This window comes from Rhea americana, unplaced genomic scaffold (assembly GCF_003343005.1).
Source record: "Rhea americana isolate MKP2758 unplaced genomic scaffold, rheAme1 scaffold_301, whole genome shotgun sequence".
Classification (NCBI taxonomy): Eukaryota; Metazoa; Chordata; class Aves; order Rheiformes; family Rheidae; genus Rhea; species Rhea americana.
In genome coordinates, this window is record NW_028186426.1 from 509,907 (window position 1) to 532,564 (window position 22,658).

Consider the following 22,658-nt stretch of genomic DNA (forward strand, 5'->3'; position numbering starts at 1 on the left):
GTTAGATGCTCCTTTTGTTCTTGATGGGCTTTATTTCAAATGAAAGCAACATTATGTAACAATATAGTTAGGCATTTCCCTAATGTGAGCATTTGGTATTAAGCAGGTTTAGAGTGAGCAAGGCCTGCTGTGGCTGAATGTCAGTTTGTGTTTTCCTCAGCACAGCAATAGACCCAAGAAACCACTTCCTGACATGAGACTGCATCATCAGTCTGGTCACCAAACACATCCATCTGCTGCAGATGAACTCTGAGACCAGAGACGTTGATGAAGATACCTGAGTGCAGCTGCCACTCACTGTGGTAACACAGAAACAAGAGGACATTGAACCTCAGCCAGTTCTGTAACTTTTCCTTCCTAAAACAGCTGCTTCTAGAGGAGAGGTGGGAGAAATCCTTSAAAATCTGACTGAGAGTGATTATATACAAGTTGTTGGGCATCCTGAGTTAACATAGGGACAAGACACCTTCCTTGCACAGAGCAGGTCTGGCACCTTACAGTTTGTTGGTCCCATCCTCCTTGTTCTCCTTCCTGGGAAAAGGGGCAGTAGGAAATAGACCTGGGAGTTGCTCAACTATGTCTCCTCTCCAACCCACAGTGAGGCATGATCCTTTCTTCCTAACCAAAATCCTTTCGTTTCTCCATACCTAGTGAAGAGGGATGCTGCCTTTTTAAGGCAAGGCCTGGTTCAGCTGTGAGCATGCTGGCCAGTGAACACGCACGGGCTGCCAGCACCCAAGGGCTGGCTGGCAACACTCAGCTTCCTAAGAGCTCAGTGCTGGCAACATACTTCTAAACAAGTACTGATTTTGTTACAGCTGGTGTATGATTTTGCCTCATTGCCCTGCTATTTTTAAATGCAGGGCTGTAATAGAAGGCGTCTGAAGGCCCAAGCAAGAGGGAGCTATTACACTGCGGAGTCTCTGTGGTATCAGCAGCCACTGCAAGGCAAGAATTCAAGTGCAGCGCATGTGCGGTTCAAACACAGCATCCCACAGGAGGGCCGCCACTGCTCAGTAAGAAACACATTGCTCTGCAGCCTTCCTTTCTCTTTTAATTCCTACTAATCAGTCCTCACAGCTTCAAAGCCCCCTCTCAAGTAGTAGTGTTTCAAATTGAACGATATGAAAGGAACGCAGGACTAATGGTCATCAGAAAGGGCCATTCCAGCCCATCCTGGCAGAGATCTCCAGCAGTTAGCTCAAACTTGGCTCTCAGCCATGCAGAGGCAAGTAACAGCACACGCAGGGTTTCGTGACACGAGACAACTATGCATACCTGCCGAGGCAGCAGAGACAAGAGGAAGAGGGGCACAGCAGCAGTAGCTGTTATGGTCATCAAAAGCTTCCCAAAGGTACTTTTTGGCTGTCTTCTCTCTGACCTTGGCATCAGGCTCATCAGCTGCATTATCCTTGTCTGAATCAGAGCTCATGATGTGGCAGCAACATACATCACATGAACTGCCTGATGGCTTTCACAAGATCAGGTTAGCCAGTATTAAAGACAGAGTATTTACTTCAAACATATAACATGGACATTAATAGTCTCCATCTTCATTATTAAAAATAGGTAATTTCCACTGCGAAACAGCAAACATGCATAGCTATCTTGTAAACCCCCACACAGCCAAGACAAACAGCTTTTGCCACAAGGTAGCTGAGGGAAATTTCAGCCTTCCTTCTGCCTCTGCAGTGAGGCAAAAATATTCATGAGCCAAAACTCTTTTTACATGAGAACCAATACATGCTGCTGTCCTTGCAACAACCTGGCAGGTTTTCTGCAGCAAAGACATAGTCAGATTGCATATTTAGCCACACCTTGAAGTCTAGTATTAAGGAAGTAGGCCTATGAATTTGAAAAGGAACTTGTCTGGTTTGAAGGGGACTGCTTCTCTGGCACCCTTAGGTTCTTAAAAAGAATGGCCTTGTAAGTGCTACTCCTGAGATGTAATAAGGTCTTACATTGATCTGATAACAGACTGTCTAGAGTTTAAATTTACCACCTATTTTTCCTGGGAGGTGATCATACGAAGTAGGTTTTAAGTTTGACGTCAAGTTAAACTTTAGTATAGTTCACTGAGTTGAACTAAATCCTTTAAGTGAAGCCTTGCCTTGCAACCTTGCTGCAGCCTACTCACATGTATATTATCTTTTATATGAAAATTCAGAAATTCATTACAGTTTTACCTTCTCTCTGGACTTTCAATGATTATTGCAGCTGGTTTTCTGTCCCGTCTCTCCCCTTAAAATATGCTATTTCTTCCCTGTTTGATTGGAGATAACTTTAATTAACAGTACTCAGCTGTGTTGTCACAAGTGAGTCCTGTCCTGTATATTTAATCTTGAGTGATTTTGGACTTTKTATCTACAGGGCAGAGGTGACATCAGCACAACTTCCAGCTAACTCAGGCTGCAACGTTTCATCAAATGGTTCTTCTATCACAGCCACAGCCTAACAGGCTGTATGTCCTTCTCTGCACACAAATGAAACAGATCTTAGTTTGACCTAGGGCTAACGGTTCTGGCCAAAGATGCTACCCTCCCACTATCACCAGCACACACACACACACACACACACACAGGTGCTGCTAGAGCCCAACTAGCCATTCTCATGTCCCAGTGACTGCAAGGTGTTCAGATGAGCTGCACAGCTGCACTTTGAGTGTATGGTCAAGCCTTACGTTATTTATTTGGAGACTATAAAGGACTTGCCAGTGATATGCACGCCACCACTAGCGGCATGGCAAGAGCGTAGAGAGGTGCACTTACATTAGYTTTACCTTAGTCAGTGCAGGAGACGTGAGACAAGCTGCATAGGTTGCACCAGGGATCCTCAACTTTAGGACATACCAAAGGTATGCAGCAGGCCAATACAGCTCATGCTGAAATCTGCTCTGATTCATCTTCTTAGAGAAATGACAACCAAGTTGTGCTGTATTTTCTCTTTAACTGCAATCCAAACACAATCTCAACCCAGCAGAAGCCTGTAGCACAAACATGTGCTGCAGCAGCCTCATAGCCCAGAGCTTCCCACAAGGACAGTAGACATTCAGACAAAGGAGCATTTTTACCTTCTAAGCCAATTCTCTGTACAGTTGGAGGCAAAACAATTACCTCATTACAGTCACACATCAAATTCCCTTCTGGTGGAATTCACATCAGCACTACTGCAACTTTATAATATTTGCATTATAAAAACGTCTGCAATGGCGGCCAAGAAAAACAGCTTTTTGTTCAGAGGAAGCTCTGTGGTCAAGATGATGTCATCAGAAAGCGCCAAATTAATTTCCTGTGGTTACATCCTATAGGAAATCCAAATAGCTCAGCTTTCTTGCTAACCTGAGTAGTCATTTGTTGTCACTAACTGTTAATTATGTACTCAGATGTGTCATAAACTGAGAACTATCACAATTACCCTTCATTTTCTGGACTCCTTCCAGATTAACTGTTGGGATGTGTTTAGATCAAAGCCCTGAAGTCAGTGGACACACCAGAACTTGCTGCCCTGGTCAGCTCAGGCACTCTGCCTGGGCTCAGGCAGTCTCTCCAAATGCTGGCACAGTGAACTCCCACCATTCGCTCCTTCAACCCCTACCCGCAACTGTGGGGGAGAAAATACACTGCTCGGAGAAATCCCAGGGAGGAGGAGCAGTTAGTTACACAGATTAAGATTCTTAGCAAGAACAGGGACCTCTAATCAACAAGGCTATAAAAAAAAATGACGGGTAACAGCTTCTCTGCTTAACCTGAACGGAAACAGGCAAATCAGGAGTGATTCAGGAGGTTTTCCAGCTGGTAAAATAATCATGAAATTGTTTAGCAGGTCCCTTCCCCAATCACAGTCCCTCTACAGCCTACTTGAAAGATGAATTTCTCAAAGGCTTACTTGATATTTAAACCATAAAACAATACTTTAGTAAAGCACTTAACTATTTTAAATGGATCTTTCAAACAGTCATTGGTAAGGAACAGTCTCCTAGCTTTTGGATCTCACAAAAACTTCATTTGCCTTTACACAAATTCAAATCTGCCCTGCTCCCCCCAGCCAGTCGCTCATCTGTCATGCAACCTACAAGCCCTCCACTTTCCCATTCAGATTAGAGGGGAACCCACTGGAGAGTAACTTGCACTAAAATTATGATTCTGTCCTTACAGTGAACTTTCAGCGGGAATCTCTYGGGTCATGCTCCTCAGTCCACACAGCATGCTTCTCTGGATTGGCAGAGAGCCCGGCRTAACACTTCGAAAGCTGACCAGTAAACAGTCAAACCAGCAAAGCAGATCCAGACCAAACAACCTCTACACTTTATGCAACAGTGTATTTTTAGGTTTGCATAGATTCTTTTTCTTTTCACTACTTTTTAAACACAGCTTATTTTATGGAGACTGTGAATGTTTGGGGCAGGGATTTGGCTCATTATTTGCCTGGAAAAAGCACAATATATGATGTGGCCCAAACCAGCTCCAATTAACAACATCTACATCACAGGAAAAATTGGTGCTGATGACAGTTACAGATCAACTCCATAAGATGTATATGTACTCAGCAAACAGCTTCTCCCCTGAGATCCTAGAGCCTATGTGAAGTATGCAAAACAGACAGGAAGGGAAGCAGAAGCATGGAGAGGCAGAATGATTTGCTCTAAGTAGATCAGAGGCAGGTAGAGACCAGAATACAAACCAACTATCCTGTCACGCGTGCAAAAATACTGCATCTACTGATGTATGCAACTTCCATAACAAAAGGCAATTGAAAAGTTGGGAAGACAAATCATATAGCTTCCGAATACTGAAAATAACAGGGCAGAAAGACAAGATTTCGTGTCGTGTTCCCATCTCTCTACAAAATCACATAATGCTGGTTCCCAATCTAGTGTATTTAGTAAGATTCCTACCTCTCTGTCCTTGAGTTTCATGGCGAGCACCAGCTGATGTCTGTGGTTAGTAAGGGCCTCCCGATAACTTCCTTTGGAAAAGAATGCGGAGCCCAGATTTCCATGAGCTCGGCATTCTCCCGTCTGGTCACCTGAGTCACACGTAAACAAAACAAAAGTTAGCTWATAAAAGACTCACTGGAAGTACCCAGCAGAAAGATTGGAACATGTTGTAGAAATKATGCTCCAGAGTGAGGACCAAGATCAAGACAAATGCTCAGCCTCACATTCAATATACAGTCAGAACTTTCATTCTCTTCCCTGGCCCTTAAGAACTTCTAAAATAACCATCAACCTTATTTTTAGAATTTATTAATTTCTTCTTCGGCCTAACACCTGGCAGTCACCCATTCTTCCACGTTCATTCGTCGTTTGACATTAGCAATTTGTTTGCGAGAATAAGMGAATGGTCCAAGCTTAGAATAGTTCTCTGTGCTGTTCTACAGCACAACTCAGCTCAAAGTATGTCCACTACTATTTTCAAGACAGTAGTCCATACACTTTCAGACAGCTCTCCTAGCTATAATCCTCAGTCACTATGTTCTCCACTGCCACAAGCTTATGTCTTTCTGGCTCACACACTCTCTCTTCTACAGCATCACAAAAGCTCCCAGAGTAGTGCAGGATATACTGTATGTATCAGAAGGATTTACCAATTTCTTTAACTTTTGGCGAGCCATTGTCTTGCTCCTGATTTATTCTTTCCCTGGCAAATGGACAAGTAGCTCAGGTAGAGCCCCCTTTTCCATCTAATTCTTGTGAAAGCAAATGGGTTCATTTAAGTTTTTGAGCCCAAATATCCACAGAGAATAAGACGAGTTTCCATATACATGACACCAGAGAATTAGAGGACCCTGTTAAAGCTTAGCCTATCTGTTGATCATCTGCCCTCTCACACAACAGGTAAACAATGCTGCACAAACCTGTAATTTGTACATTTCAGAAACTGTAGATTTGCTTTAGCAGCTTGTGAAATGCCACAGAAACCTGAGTATTATAGAAAGATGCTGCCCTTCATTAATGCTATTGACACAACTATTAACATGTTCCATCTGTACCAATCCAGCACTTAAGCGAGTGAAATGAGAACTCTACCTAAAGTCTTGGCTACGTCTAAGTCCTGTTGCATGTATCCAGTACTTTTCTCTGTATTCCCCAGGGACCAGTAAGCACTGCTCAGTGCAGAGAACACCGATCCTCTCAGCTTCAGGCTGCAAGTGCCGATCTTCAGGGCAGCTTCTAGCACAACCACAGAGGCACCGTGATGACCTGCAGTCAGAAGTTCCTGGCCTATCACAGACACCACAACAAAGGGGCTCTTGTCCAGCTTCATCTTCTGCAATTGTTGATAGGTTGGTTCCAGGGACTCTAAAATACAAAAAGGAAGGCAGAGTTACTCAATAAACTACGTTACATGTAGAAATGAGCCTAACACCTCATCTTCATTTTTGGTAACCAAATGACACACGTGAGTTAAAAGTCAGACAGCTCAAACCAAGCCAAGATTCACTATAGGAACTCAGAGCTCAAACATCCTCTAATATCCAGCACGAGCACATCAGGACAAGAGAGATAACAAGCAAGTTGATGTTTTGCTTACAGCAAGGACTTCAGGAAGACAATACAAAATACAGAACAGTCCTCTACTGAGCTCTAAAGAGCGGCCTAATCACTGAAAGAATACAGAAAACATCCATAGGGTTTTGCAGGAAATTGAGTATGTGCCATCACCAGCATATGAGAGCACTGCATTCCCTGCTCCTTCAGCACAAGCTTCTGGCTGAATGTCTTTGAAACATCTGTGCTTGCTCAGGTATCACAGTACACAACGTGCACCAAGACAGACAACAAAAACCACAGGAAAGAAGTCTTCAAATCACAGTCCTATCAGCTCTCCTGAACAGGGTGGAGCTGCAGAAGCTCCTGTGAAGYAGTGAAACTAAACCTGCTGGACTAGTTAGAATTGGTCTAATTGTTTTACCATTCATCTAAACACTTGGCTGTAAGTTTCAGTAAGGACATCAATACAACAGGACTTCAGAATTTGCTGCACTCCATCCTATCATGCTGGGTTAAAATGTAATTTTCAAAATTTACTGAGTCACATTTCTTGATTAGATTGCTCTCACTCGAATCAACATTACCACAGCAACCTCAAACCGCCATTTGCTCTCTATCTTCATCATTTTTGCCTCTCTATAACCATTAAGTGTATAAACAAAGACAAAAGAGGATTTTAACACTTTCCTGATGAAGCAAATGGAGTCCATGTGGCACCAGTTAGTGACAACTGGTTAGATACTGGGATTAAACATAGATATTAAGACAGAAATTGCTGCTTTAACGTGCCATGAGGACACAAAGCTGATTATTGCTGATAGAGCACAGTCAACATGCATGGCCACTGCAAGAACAGGTAGGAATTCTGGGCTCCCCAGTACAAGAGAGACATGGAGCTACTGGAGAGAGTCCAGCATAGGGCTRCGAAGATGATCAGAGGGCTGGAGCATCTGCCCTATGAGGAACRGCTGYGAGAGCTGGGCCTCTTCAGCCTGGGGAAGAGAGGGGATCTTATCAGAGTGTGTAAGTACCYGAAGGGAGGGTGTCAAGGGGAYGGGGACAAACYCTTTTCAGTTGTCCYGTGTGACAGGACAAGAGGCAATGGGCAGAAACTGAAGCACAGGAAGTTCTGCCTGAACATGAGGAAGAATTTCTTCCCTGTGAGAGTGAYGGAGCACTGGAACAGGTTACCCAGAGAGGTTGTGGAGTCTCCTYCTCTGGAGATCTCCAAGGCCCGCCTGGATGCAAGCCTGTCTACCATGCTTTAGGTGACCCTGCTGAGCAGGGAGGTTGGACTAGATGATCTGCAGAGGTCCCTTCCAACCTTACTGATTCTATGATTCAGTCCCTGTCTTAGGAGTTTACAATCCTAACTAGGTAATGAAGGAGAAAATGGGAGAGATGGATATAGAGGAGGAGAAAGGATGAAAAAGGAAAACACAGAGCTCCTGGGAGCCCTACAGCCCAGTGGGAAAGGAAGAACCAGCACAGTCGTGGAAGCCATGGAACTTGTTACCACCCTCATACGGTGGTAGGGGAAGAGACATAGCCACAACCAGGTGAAGACACAGCAATAGTGATTCAGTTACTGTAGAAAGGGGTTTCAGCTTCATCTATACATAAAGCAGATCTGTGCTCCCTGAATCCCTCAATGTCTGTATTGAACAATCTTTAGCACACCACTAAYGCTTATAACCCCTTTTGCCTTTTCCAGCTTTTCTTTCTCTGAACACAAGCATCTCAGAAGCCACCACTCACATGAGTCTGTCTRTAGCTTACCTCAATTTTAAACCTCTGATGGCTGCCCTCAACTCAGCCAGCACCCTGCACCTATGAGATAGACTGCATACTACATAATTAATGCCTCTTGGTTCAATCAAATTATGGGAGCTGGTTTTACACCACAGATACTATTTGGACAGATCTTTTATGCCTCTCCCAGACTGCAAGCCCATGGAAAGGGGGCCGGAACGACAAGCAGTAGATATTTAAGAGCTTATAGCATGCATGGTGGGACCAAGAGCCTCATTATACTAGTACAGCACAGCAGTACAGCATACACACCCACTCAGCATAAAACTAATGCTTCRTAAGCAAAGTTAATCTAAAGTCTATCAAACCCACCAGTGGGAGGATAACAATAGGAAAGCAACAAAACTGAGAAGCACAGCAAAGAGYAACAGTATAGCTACACAGCTGCAATACGACACAGCAGAGGTCACTCGGTCTGATCTTGGGATGCTTACACAGAAGTGCCACATCACCAAAAGAAGTAGTCCCAGATGAGAAATGGTAGCATGTTTTCCAAATTCAAAAGCAACTAAAACCTTGTTAGTGCACAGCAAGAGTTATCCTATGAGAGAAGCTAGCAGCTTGTACTAAACGCATCAGCAGATCTAGTCTCATTTACAAAAACAAATTACTGAAAGACAGCAAACAGTGAGCCAGGTATCACATTTAAACCTGCATTCTAAGCAGCCACAATGCCTCTAGGTACAAAATGAAATTATCTTCACAAGCCAACTGCTGCATAGGAAAGAAACCTCCAGACAAATTCATTTTAAAAGGTGAGGAAAAAAAAACACTGTAAAGAGAGAAACACTGATGAAGATATTTTTACATTTTAGCGCTGCGGGGTCACTGAGCCCTGTAGCCCCCAGCAGTACCTGCAGAGGATGAGAACTGCCATCCTTCTTCTTGGAAATGCTATTAGGGCACTTCAACAAACTTCTTGCAGGAAAAATGCATTAGAAGCAGTACAAAGAAATTACCTCATTCTTCTAGTGAAAACATTCCTGTCCCTGGAAATGGGACATTATGAAAGAAAGGCAAAATGTGGTACAGCTAATACTACCTCAAGCTCCAYGTAATTGTAATACTGTTCCTGAAAAAAAGTGAAATAGCAGAACAGCCTTCTGCCTTTTCTGGAATGTTGTGTTTTGAGAGACATGAACACCATGGAAAAATTGCTGAAGAGTCCTCTTGGGCAAACATTGGTACTGAGCATTTAAGACTCCCTTTTCACAATTTCCAAGCACCAGAGCACTGGGGGAAAATGTTCAAAGTAATAATAATGCCAGGGTCACTGGAGTGTACCTCTCTTCACCTGTACATTAGACTAAAGACAAAATAGCAAGGATATCACAGGAATTGCTCCACAGCATCAGCTGGATTCAGCTCCAGAGTCTCTGGAGTTGGTTATTACTGTTTCACTGCCYCACTGCTTCAGAGGAACATTATCCTCTTCCTCCTACTACTCTGAGGTCTTTTCTCAGCACCTGCTGACTTCGCAGAAAAGTCTGATCTTGAAATCTTTCTTTGGGGGTTTCCAGATCCTCTCCCCATCAGAGACTGGCTCAAAGCTGCAGATGGACTGAAACTACTTCCTCTTTAAGTGCCTCAGCTGCACACYACTATCCTTCAGAACATCTTCTGGTGCTTACCTCGCATGGGAGATTTCATGGCAGCCTCGACCATGCCAACCAGAAGTTGAAGACTCTTGGGATCTTGAGCCAGCCCTGATGCAAATGCTGCCAGTGCATCTGCATGACGTCCGAGATACTGAAGGGCCACACCCTGCCGGAAGTATGCCTGAAAAAACAAAAGGAAGAAATGTCAATTACTGAATTGATACAAGTCATAAATATCAAATCTGCCTGAGCAACGACCCATGGTGATGGACACTGGACTACATAAGCACATTCTGGTTTCTTTGATTACTCTGGCCAGAGTTAGAAGAATCCAACATTGCAGTTTGGTTTGTGACTGCCCACACAGTTGCTTCTCCCCACTATTCAATAGCTTTCTCAATCCCGGCAACGCCTTTAAACCATGCTGGAGACCAAAAATGGTAATAGCTACTTGGACAAGGCTTTTCCCTTGGACTCAGCAAATTACTTGTTCTTATCTACTTAGAATCAAATACTTATTCTATTGAGAACTCTATTTCTACTCACGTGGTTCACACAGCGTACAAGGAACATGTCTCCTTTCTCAACAGTTCTCGTCAATGCGTCCAATATACTAGCAGAGACCAAAATATACGGAAGGCTCAAGTTGCAATGAAACACTATGCAAAGTTCCAGACAGGAGCCGATTCCTCCTTCTCTACATGCCCTCCTCAGTCACACACTGCCTTACTTGCTGGGTGGGCTAACATCCTCTGTTCATGCACAACCCATCCYGCACCATCCCGGCAAGTCAGGACTCTCACTAACATGAATATGTGAACATCATTCAGTTTCAGTTACAGAATCATTKTTGAACCAGGAAGCCCAATTCAGAATGCTGAAAATGCTTTGCTAAAGAAAAGGGAGAGTGTCCTGTGTGCACCAAGCAAGGCAGAGCCATCAAGAGATGGTATTTTTTATTACATGTTTAGAATAGGACTTTTTATTGGTCTTATTATGAACGAACAGCAAATTAAAGAAACAAACAATGTATCAGCCAGAGAGCCAAGCAGATTCACAATACTATGAAGTTTTAATAGTGTGCTGAAATCATTATCTAAAAACTCAGAGTCAGTGACCAGGGACTAGGCAATCCAGTAACCCAGGCCAGGGAGTGTGTGAAGTGAGGCAGGAAGAGTTCTTGGAAGAACGTTTTGATGGAACTGGAGAAAAACAGGAAGGGCACCAGGGTAAGCTAAAGAGTACGCAACAGGGAGCAACAGATAGACGTGCAGGGAACATTGTGGAGAACACAGCATGTTAAAACAGTAGGGAGAAAATAAGACTGGAGAAAAAAGAACGAGGAGAAGAAGCTGGAAATCAGCAGAAGGAATGACAAAGACAGKCATAGGTCCTAGCCATGCTAAATATGATGGGCTAGGAAGTACAACAAGCAACTGCAGCTACAGCAGCCAGGTAAAAGAATAGAAATGTGATCAAAGGTGTGAGTCACACTAAGAATTACTAGTGAAAATCTCAGTCCAATCACACTGGAAGCACCAGTATATAGAGATGCACTTGCTTAGACTGAGCCTAGACACTCATAATTTTGAACATTTTTACAAGAGTGTTTTTCTTTGCTTCTTCCTTTCCAAAGGAAGCTTTCATGGGAGTATGCAATATCCTCAAAATAACTCTTATCTCTTGTCACCATGTGTTTCCATTTCTACATCAGCAATGACATCAACATGCAGATGCAAAGGGTTCCCAAAGAGCACCTGCATTTCCCTAAGCTAGGATACCAAGATCCTACACAAAGTAAGAAGTGCAGAAACATTTTCTGCTCATAGGAGAAGCAATGGCAAAGCCTCTCAAGCAAAGCATATCTACAACTCACTTGAGAGACCCTGGGTAACAGACCATCCATTTGCAGAAATTGTGTCTAGACACTGACTCTGCTATAAAAACACTCAAATCCTTAAGGAGCATCTTTGATATTCATTATTCATGTTTTATCTTCATGTCCAGTTAATACTCTGATGCAAACTTTGTTGCACTTTTGGTTCACTCAAAGCTTTTTCAATAATGCAAGTAAAGCTATCACAACAGAAGAAAAAACTTTCCTTGTAATTTTTTAAAAGTGCTTCAAGAACATAATACTGATCCTTTAGACCTGTTCCTAATATTTCCCTCCACCTGTAATAAAAAATTAAACCTGCGTTCAAATATATTAAGTATAAAAGTGCAAAAGTCTTTCTTCCTTAAAGAAGATATATCTGCAATTAATAGCTGAAATAGTTTTTTACTAGAGCTTTCAGACACTTTCAAAATCCAACCCAGGGAGGCGTAGATTAAGGAAAATCAGAAATGACATGAGAAATTTATAGACATGAATATTTAATCTCTTTTCTATTAACAAACGTTGATTGCAGAACAATTTTTAATGAATTCAATGCAAGGAAAAATCTTTTCATTAACCTTTAGCTTAAATGTGTTCTTATTGAACCAAACAAGTTACTGTACTGGAAACCTAGCTCAATGTTAATTGGATTACTAGCACGACGCTTTAAATCAAAGAAAATACAAAGTACTAGCAACATGCAGTAGCCACCAGCATGTGCTCTCCAAGCAGCGACTGTGTTGCCACCTAAATCATGGTCCCTACTTTTAAGTTCTTTTTCTCCAGAATTCTCATTTAATTACCTTCTCAACCACTTGATGAAAGAGGCAGTCTGACACAGCAGTCAAGATGGTGATGTTACACTTAAAAGATGCATCTCTGCTGGGGACCTTTCAGGCCAACGAGACTGTTTCACAAATCCAGGACAAATACGCCTGCTCGATTCGATTATCAAGGATGAGGGCACAAACACATAGCAGCCAGCAAGGGAACTTTTGACTGCACGTAGCCGTAGCTAACATCCCATGCTTTATAGGATGGTAGACACCTGTCATCTCTTCTCTCAAAGTGCATGCCACCGGGACAGACTGCATTAGGGAACATTTTGCTTCCTGACCATTGCAGAAAGTCAACTCSACTCAGAAATCTAAAATCCAGGTGTATACAGAGTTTTAATGAAAAGGCAGAGGAGAGATGGATGCTACAGTCAACGCAGACAAACTTCCCAYAGTCCATAGAAAACAGGGATGCATATAGTTGGTGTTTTCTCAAGGCTGAGAAAAGATCATGGAGTGCCATTCTGCCTTACCTCCCATTCTAGACACAAAGACTGTAAAAGAAACAACACACTACTCAACTACAGGTATGGGAACAACTAGCTTTTGYATGCCCCACGAGGAAAAATAACCCCTGGGAGAAAAATGGAGAAAAAGCAAGCTAAATGATGAACATGTGGAGCCTCTCTCCTGCTGCCGACTGCCATACAGAAATTCAAACAAACAGCCTTCCAAGTAGGAGGGAGGAGGGGAAAAAAAAATAGGTGCAATACTACGAAAGAAAAACCAGCCTGGCTGTAGGGTTTCAGAGCACTTCACAGTGCAGTAACATGCCTGTTTGGCTCACTGTTACTCCTGTCTCAAAAACTGCACTATCTTCCCTGCTGCAAGAGGGCATCTGTCTGGCAGGGATGCACCTGCTGCAATAGGGAGACAGGTCTTGGATAAGGGCCCTTCCACTTGCTCATYTGTATTTACAAAGCACTGAGCACATCTCCCAGTGTGGAGAAAATAGTCCTCCTCCTCAGCGCTCAGCAGAAGGAAACAAGTTGGGAAGGAGATTTACAAGCAAGAGCCTGCAACTCAGTACCGTACCTTCTCCACGGGATCCTGCTTTGTCCTGTCTGGAAAGAGCTTTCTTCCCCTCCCCACATTCATTTCTGGATCTACTCCTCTCYTGGAAGCTGTTTAATCTGAATACAAACAGAAGGTTTTCTTTTGGCCTCTTAATGCTATTAATCTCAATTGAAGGAAAATTTTGGCCAATTTTCCTCCTGCAAAAGCCTCTACGTACCTTCCTCCCCCAGTTGCAAGCTTTTACAGAATACTCTCCACACATTGTGGTCTCCAGAGCCCTTTAACAAAATACATAAAGGGCATTCTAGCCTGCAAAGAGACATTCACAAGATATTTTAACATTGGAATGAAGACACTATATTGAGGGGGAAAGCTGCAAACGGGAAATGGGGAGAATAACCCTTTGGAAGAGGAAAGAGAAAGGAAAGGCAGGGAGCCAGCAGCTGAGGAACTGAGACAACAGGGACTGAATCCATCCACATTTCTGTAAACTTTACAWTATTAATCATGTTAGATGAAGATCAGAAAAGTACTCAGTCTACAACAAAAAATAGTATCAATTTATAAGTGATCCCAGGTAAGAAAAACCCTATTGATTCCTTTAAGGAGATTAAAACAGTAAGAGACTGATATGTTGCTGAAGACAGGAGAAAGTAATAGCAGGGTCTTTCTAGCCTGTGGCTCTTTTTATTCTCAAAGACTAGAACAATCTTGTTCATTTTTCAAATCATATTTTCTAGAAACACAAACACTGCAATATTAGACCAAACCTCAGACACTTTCATTCCAGTCCCTTTATCTTAGAGAAGATAGCATCATACACCATTCACCCCTCAAGGCTGGAAGACTTTGGGAAGCTGGATATATATAATCTCGGTCCAAGAAATGATATTGCCCAGTGCTAGATCCACCCTGCAATGGAAAGATTTGAATTCCTTTGAAAAAAATTGCAACTTTATTATTAAATGTTGGCATCTAGTTCTTTTGAGGGCTATGCTATCTTTCAGCCTTAAATTCAACAGGCCAATTGCATACAATTTTCTATCTTCCATCTGAATTGCACTGATTGAGCCTTTATTTTCTCTTGAAATCATGGGCCAAGGTAAAGAAGAACATTTCATCTGTTCCCTATGCATACTTCTATCTTATTTTCTCACATTTATGTTGTCTCAAATACAATCAGTTCCCAGCTTTTCATTCTTTTGATAGATTTTTTTTAAGCTCTAATCAGTTTTGTTTCTCATCTCCACCTCTGCCCTTTACCATCTACTTCTTTGAGTAGGGTGGTATTTTGCCTCATACCTGTGCACAGATCCCTAGAGGCAGTAGTAACCTTTAATAGTAGCAACATGATATAAGAGTTTCACTTTACAAAAGGACTTTTCAATTCTCCATAAACATACTAACAAAGTTCCCTTTATATTTCCTTGCAATGATGAGTAAAGTTGCAGGTGAAGGCACTGAGGCAAAGAGAAGTTCATGGTTTCCATTTGCATCCAGGGACAAGTTTTCAAGGAGAAAGCCAATCAAAGGATAATCGTACATGGACTTCAAGACACACAAGCCTCGCACCAGCTCCGACTTCCCAAAGAGCTTCCTTTGGTTCCATCMAACGATGCAACTGTCATCTTAACTAAATGGATCAATCCAGGCAGAAGAACTATGCCCATTTTCTCTATTAGGAAAAAAAAAAACCTTACTTAAAGACTGCAGATAACTCCTCTGCATTTCGGTGACAGATGACTYGAGTGATTCTCCTTTCTCCTTCTCCCTGCCGCACTCCCTTAGCCAGGAGCCACTGACAATCTTAGGAATAGGTCTCTTCTCCTGACAATTTACACTTATTACACTGATACCCTTCTGCACTCAGTAACGCTGGAGTCTGCTTCAAGCCTCCTGCTTAGCACCAGCCCCGGAGAGTGAGAGGAGCTTTCCCCGGCCAGTGTGAAAGCATCATGCCCACGCATTCCTGGAGTACCCTGACTGCTGATTTTGTAAAGAAATCACCATGGAAGAGGGTAAATGAACACTGCTTTATGAGCAGGTTCACAGAGCTCAGCTCCTGATATATAGCCACAAAACAAAAATTTAAAACCACAAGATATATGTAGCAGTCTCAACCCAGCTAAAACTTTCTATACAATATGACTACCATGACCTAACTTAACTATATGAAAACAAATATAGTTTCTCTGAGTAAACACATATTTGAATGCATAAATCCAGACAAAAAGATCACTATATACAAAATAATGATAAGTTATTACAGAACATAAGAATTAGCTGAAATACTGACCAGTGTTTCAGTTTACAAAGTAGCTGATGATTGTCCTAGTATTCAGAATATTTCTAGTCTCTCACTTTTCCAGAATGAGAAATTACAAGTTTTCAAATTTCTTTCAATAGCTATATTTTATTTGAACATTYAGGACTGACTATTCAACATTTTTGTCTTTTGTAACAGGTTCTGCAGGTATGCAAGTTAAAAATTACTCTGAACAAATAATCTCTTAATTCCCTCTTTTCTTAGGGACCTACTGCATTGCCAGTGAAAGCAAAATACTGTGCATTACACTAAGACAGAGGCAAGACAGTAACTCGCTGGGAGCACTGATCATTTTTAAAAAATAGTAGTTTACATATGCAGGCTCAGAGGATGCACTATGTATGTGCAATTCATCTGCACTACGGTTCTTGTGAAGATTCAAGTTGTATTCCCCAGGTCCCAGGTTGAGCCTGCTAATATCCAAACCAATGGTGCTGACTCTCCAAGATGTCCCGAGCACCAGATGCAGCAGCCCGCACAGCAGCCGGGGAGCGCTCTGCCTCATGGGACTGTGGTCTGATCAAAGCCTTCATCAGCGCACAAGTGCCTGGTAAAGTTAACTCAAGGTGTTAACTGCTCACAGCAGTCCTRCATCACCCATGCCAGGGATGCGACTGCCCTGCCAGGCTCCGAGTTCACGTGCAGAGCTACTTTAGCGTGGCTGCATGCCCAGGCTGGCTCAGACGCAGCCTAACAGCAGACGCGAGCTGGCACTTCCCCCTCCGTGGGCTCCCACTTCTGGGACGATGTGGTAGCACACAGAATTTTGGAAAGAGACAGCAAATCCCTGGCCAGCCAAGAGACTGGTGTGAGCTAGCAAGAGTCTGTAATGGTCACAGATTCCTTGCTTTCCACTGGCAGCATTCACTGGAGTTGCATACTTACTCAAATGCCAACTTTGACAAAGCATCAAGACCGATGTCTCAGCACTTCCCTACATCTTTTAATTGGCCAAAGAATTAAAAAAAGGGGGGGGAGGGGGAAGAGGACTAAGAGCAATCTCGCCTCACAAACCTTAGTTCCTCAAAAATATAGCCTTAAAACTAAATACATAAATTTAAGAATCACATTTCCAAAGCCCTATGGACAGAAGGCAGCAATTTTATTATCTGGAAACCCTTGAGATTTGTTTCACCTAATGCAAACAATCTGGATAAACAACAAAGCAGCAGAACTGACGACTGCGAACGTACTTTCACCAATAACAAAGTGAGGCCCAGTAACTGYACGTTCTCCTATCATCTTTACTACCTCGGGAGATTATAGCATTAGTTAAGTGCTTATTTTAGATCTGAATACAGACAGATAGCAAAATATACATTAACATGCATAAAAATCAACTGGGCATTGGGACTGCAATATATACGTGACCCATTCCCTGTCGATTATCTATGTTAACACATGGTGTTTAGCTTTCACATTTATACACCAGTAAAGGGAATGAGGATGACATTCTTTACGTTACAAAGTTAACATATGCTTTTCTTCCTCTATCTCCCATTAGAGAAGCAGGTCCTAAGTAAGCAGATCACTGCATTAATTGGGAAAAGCTTTAACATTTGTAGACATTCCCTTGGTCCATTCTCTGTATTACAGAAATATAAAAATAAACCTAAACAGTTCTCACTGTACCCATCTTTCTGGCATAGCCGTAAGGATAATCTGCGCTGAAATTCTGCACTAGACAAATCTCTTTCAATGTGAATTATTTACTCATCTCCTAGTGTTAGCAAGATCAAATATATGCTCACCTATTCCTAACCCCAGATTCACTAGCATACCACGGGCTAAAACAGCATCATGCAATCCTCCAGACACAATCTCCTGAAGTCCTACATGGTGCATCTATTGCTGTTCCCACTTCCAGTCTCAGAAGTGAGAAGTGAGAGCAGGGATAAGGCATTACCACCAGGAGTCCTTGGGAAGAGAAGAGGATTACAGGTAAATGATAGCTTTAGCATAGAGCTGATGTTATCAGGTCACTGATCTCTATGTGGGAGAGGCTGTTAGCGAGTAATGGTCATTTAGTTTGTAATGTAAATTACGCATGCCCATTTCAGTAGTTTAGAGCTGCATCAGTATCCCATTATCTACAGTTTTGTGCTGATTTTTCCCAGTATGATATAACCTGAAATGATGGGGGAAGTATGAGAATGACAGATGAGATTTCTAGAACACAGTAAACCTTGTCAGCACTTATCAAATACACCGTGCAGTAACACCACCACGAAACACAAGAAGCCCAACACAAACATCAAGCCCATGCCTACCATTCTGTCCCAGCACAGGTTAACTGAAACACATCACATTTTCATGGCAAGAATATAGCTCTTAGAGCTTTCTCCACCATCCCCTGAAATTTAGAAAAATCGCACGAACAAGAGAAGAGTGCGGAAGACAACCCTCCTGGTGGGCCGCTCCAGGTCTGTGGAGGAGGCTGACAGCTGGGCCGGGACAAAGTTTCAGCGTCTGCTCAGCCAGGCATCACCGCGCTTGGCAATTCCAGGCATGAGCCCTATTTGTTCTGCTCAATTTATTGATCACTGTAGTTTCTATACAGGATAGTGTTTTTCATCTGCATTTGTTACAGTCCATTTAAAGCACAATGAGAATTTCTATCCCGTTCTGCTAGGAGCTGCCATGGGGCCACCTGCTGCAGTGCCCAGGCAACGTCAATGTAAGCGTGTTTGTTAGCTTTTTGATCCTCCTGGTTAAGTCATCTAAGATCCCATGCAAATAACTGCCTAGAAGGTGAATTTTAGATTTTCATGTGCAATCAAACAGMATTAGAATGCAAATGCAATCATTCAAATGACTGATATTAACAGTGGTTCTGAAGTTATTTTCATCAACTCTCCTAATATTGATATGGATGAACTGTTTTACACAGAACAGTTTTAACTGGTTTATAATGCAAACACATGCAATAAAGATAAAATTATAGTATAAAGAAACATTATGTGAATGAATGAGATTTCTTGTCTTTCCTCTATTTCCCAAGATTCTGCCATAGCAACTTAATCCAATAAGGAAAATCAGAGGCAATTTGCTATTTTTCTTCAAGATAAATATCAAAATATATTTTTGGACCAGCAATCTAAGCTTCTACAGCAAATATTCACACTGTAGTGGGCACCTGTAGTAGGTTCTGGTACACCCCTTTGGGCTCATACCCTTTTCCCAGTGGAATCCACAGCARTAAGTCATGCACCTCCTTGGCACGTGCTACACGGAACGCTTGCGAGAGCAGGAACAACAAGCAGCTGAAGGAGCTCCATCCTTACCATGGTCTCTTATACATCTAAAGCACAAGCTCATGTTTCTGGAATGAAATTTAGTATCAGGGCACAAATGCATTTTTAAATAGTAGTCTATATTATACCTTCTACTGGACAAAGTGGTGTATTCTTTATAATTAAACAGTTAAAACTGGGGGGTTACTTGGCATGTAAAAGGCTTCTGAAAGTATCCTKCACCTGGCTGCTTCAGGACACATTGAGACAAGCAGGCAGAAAGCAGGAGCCCCCGACTCTTCCTGGAGCAGACTAATACCACTGAAGGGCATGAGGAATCAGAGACACCATGTATGACAGTTMACCTTCCCAGTGCATCCAGTGGGAAACCCTCCTGGAAGCAAGCAGCCGGCGGGAGCGCAGTGAGCAAGCGCCGTGGACGGCCAGGCGCCCAGCCGAGCCATGCTGAGCAGCTGTGCGTGGGGGCCCCGCAGCCCCTTCTGTGCCACGGCACCAGGAGTCACACGGTTATTTTGTCACCAAGCTGCACACTCGGAGGGCAACTCATTTGCAAAATGAATTGCTGGCTGATTTGTAACTGGATCATAAAGACAGCAGAACAAAAACTGAACCACATCAAAAACTTGAAAATAACTGTCAAACCAACATGGAAAACTTGGAGAAAAAAATAAATAAAAAGAGCTTCAGTCTTAGACAAGGATTTTCACTGCACACACGGGAAGAAATTCAAAACACCTTTATATTCATGTCAGCTGCAGGCCCCAAACAAGCGKCTACCTGCACAGAAAGGGTGAATAAAAGAAATGCTTTTTCCACAACACTCCCTTGGTTTGTGGTATCCAGAGATGATGCCAAAAATAGCATGAATAACCTATGATGCATTCAGTTGCCCAGTCCTGCATCTGCAGAACACTGCAGATATGTCAGCTATCTCCATCGAACTGCGCAGGCGAGCTCAGCGACTGTGAACCAGGTCCCTCGCAGCCCTCCACGCCAGCTGAGCCAGCGTCTGATGAACACAATGCACGCGCCTGGAGACCAAAAATCACCAGCAGCCACTATGGCTTCTTGAGGCCAAGCACCAGGTTGAATCTTTCCTCTCCCATTGTAACTGTTTTACAGCCAAATTTTAGAGAAAAATACAGGACAAATCTCTGCTGTGGGATTTCAGGAATGTGGGGAGAGGGAAGAATGTGCTGTAATTCAGAACACATGCAGCACATGTATAAATACTGCTTGCAGCCTGTACAAATTGCACTTCTGCTTTCAAAGCTGGAGTTGCACCCTAGATAACGATTTTCCTTCACAGTCCAAACACTCAGCTGGCACCAGAACCACCACTAACTTACTCTGAAGAATGAGCAGCAATCTGAGAAATTTATTGTCTCTGCAGCATAGCTTCTTTATATATTATCCCTGTTTCCAGGATATCTCTTACAGAAACTACACTACTCAGATAGTCCCCACATCCCACTTAGCTTGTACAGAAAAGAAGGATTTGGGGGGCAAAATATCATGCTTTGTTCTACCGAAGAAGCATTTAATTATTCTTGGAAGTGTGCTTTCCCAGTGGGAGACTGTGCAGAGATGGCTTTCCCACCTGAATTGAAGGTAGCCATCAGAAATGAAGAGTCAAACCTTTGCTTAGTTTGGTTAGCAGAAAAGTTGACAGCAGAGCTTCTCTTAGTTCAGTGCTGCTGTTTCACTGCTGCCTGCTCCAGGCCTGCTCTGGAAACAAGCTGCGATCTAGAGCCTCCTCTCTAGAGTGCATCTTTCACCTTTCAACTGCATCTTCCTAACTTCATCAGCTAAAACTATTACTCCTTATTTAACAGGAAGAATTAGCCATAAGTGGGGAAAAGTGCTCTAGGTGACTAACCACCAGCCCGTTGATGCCGAAACACAGCACAAGGAAAGAACAATCAACCTGTTGTGTTCAAAGCTGAAAGATGCAGAGACAAGTGCAGCGTCATCTGGAATCCCCAGACCAAACCTGGAAGTCTGGATGGAAGAATAAATGACACCGGGATAGCTTTGTTAAGGAGCCTGTGCTTTCCAGAAGAGCAGCGCCAGCAGGCAGCATTAACCGCACCTGCGTGTCCTCCCGCCAGCACGCTGTGCAGCTACCGGCACACTCCGCAGCTGCGAGCGGAGCCCCCGCGCCCCGCTCCGGCAGTGCGGCACAGCGGCAGGCCCACGGGAAGGCAAAGCCTCCTCTGCGCATCACGGTACAAGGGTGTGTCTGCTCCCTATGGCACAGCACCTAAAATACCAGAAGGGAGATCAATTTGTTACAATCCCTGTCACCTCCGTGGCAGCGCAAAGCGGAGTCAGGGAGAGGGCGGCATTTCAACCACAGATTTGGAAAAAGCCCTAATTAAAGCATTAAAATTATGGGAGTGACTCAGTAACTTCAATTYGCCCAAATCAAACTTAAAGATTCATTTAATTCAAGCTGAAGAATTTTATAAATAGACATGCATGTGGATAAGAGAAAGGCCAAGTTACTGATTTTGCTAGTGAAACAAATTCACAAACAGAAACTTTCACTGAAAAATACCCAGAGATGCTCCATCCACCTACTGCAACTTCTGTTTTGGACGGTAACACATGCCTGTTTTAAAAAGAGACCCCTGCTCTTCCAGTATCAGCTTCCACTGAAGAATTTGGAAGTGACTGATTGCTATCTTAAATGAAAGTGCAGCACTTGCACAGTATTTTCAAATCAAAGAAAAGCATAAGAGTAGCTGCAAACACTAGCAGTCATGCAGGACAGCTTCTTACCAAGCAAAAACTGTCTGATTTACTCTGTGTTACTGAGAGCAAGTGTCAAACCTGAGCAAATGCACTCTGCTAAAGGCAAATACTATCCCTGAACACCAGTAAGGTCTTTAAACCCTCACGCTTTAGAGGCCTCAGCGAACATGTTACAAATTTCCCCTTCCTCCTGCAGAGCACAAGGGCAACATGGAGATGGTGGCTTTCTTACTACACGGTAGCTCAAAGCAGCTTTGCGGATTGGGAAAACTTACATTTCTGTAGCTCCAATTTCAAGGAGCAGACCTGACCTGAAAGGATATTTGCCACAARATACCACTGTAACCATTTCCCCAGACTTTAATCTCCTACCAAATCTTCTTTTCTACTATCATCTCTATTTTGATTTAGTTTAAATGTCCTGAACTGCGAAGTCCCTAAAAGCAGCATGAATCCTGGACGCATCCTTCCCCGTTGCTGAACCTTGCTGCCCAGCCCCGGGCGCATGCCGCTTCGCGGCTCAACTCACTTTTCCCCAAAGGGCGAGGCCGTCTGGACTGCAGCCTGCAAAGCCACGGCCCTCACTCGCACCCTGCCCCTAGCAGGACCAGCCCTCACATCCCAGTCCTGCTCCTGGGTGGCAGGGCCAGGCCCACAAGGCTTCTCAGGTCTCTCCAAGCCCAGGT

The 22,658-nt window shown here is 43.2% G+C and overlaps 1 protein-coding gene across 2 annotated transcripts in view; it reads right to left on the minus strand.

The window, feature by feature from the left end:
- The window catches only part of TTC28 (tetratricopeptide repeat domain 28), a 209,791-nt gene that overhangs the window by 76,807 nt on the left and 110,326 nt on the right, over positions 1-22,658 (minus strand). For both annotated transcript variants that reach the window (XM_085309724.1, XM_085309723.1), the window contains exons 2-4: positions 9,937-10,084; positions 6,029-6,301; positions 4,895-5,025 (exon numbers count right to left, since the gene is read on the minus strand). In XM_085309724.1, coding sequence (XP_085165850.1) covers positions 4,895-5,025; positions 6,029-6,301; positions 9,937-10,084 — 552 coding nt within the window. The remainder of the gene's footprint in view (positions 1-4,894; positions 5,026-6,028; positions 6,302-9,936; positions 10,085-22,658) is intronic.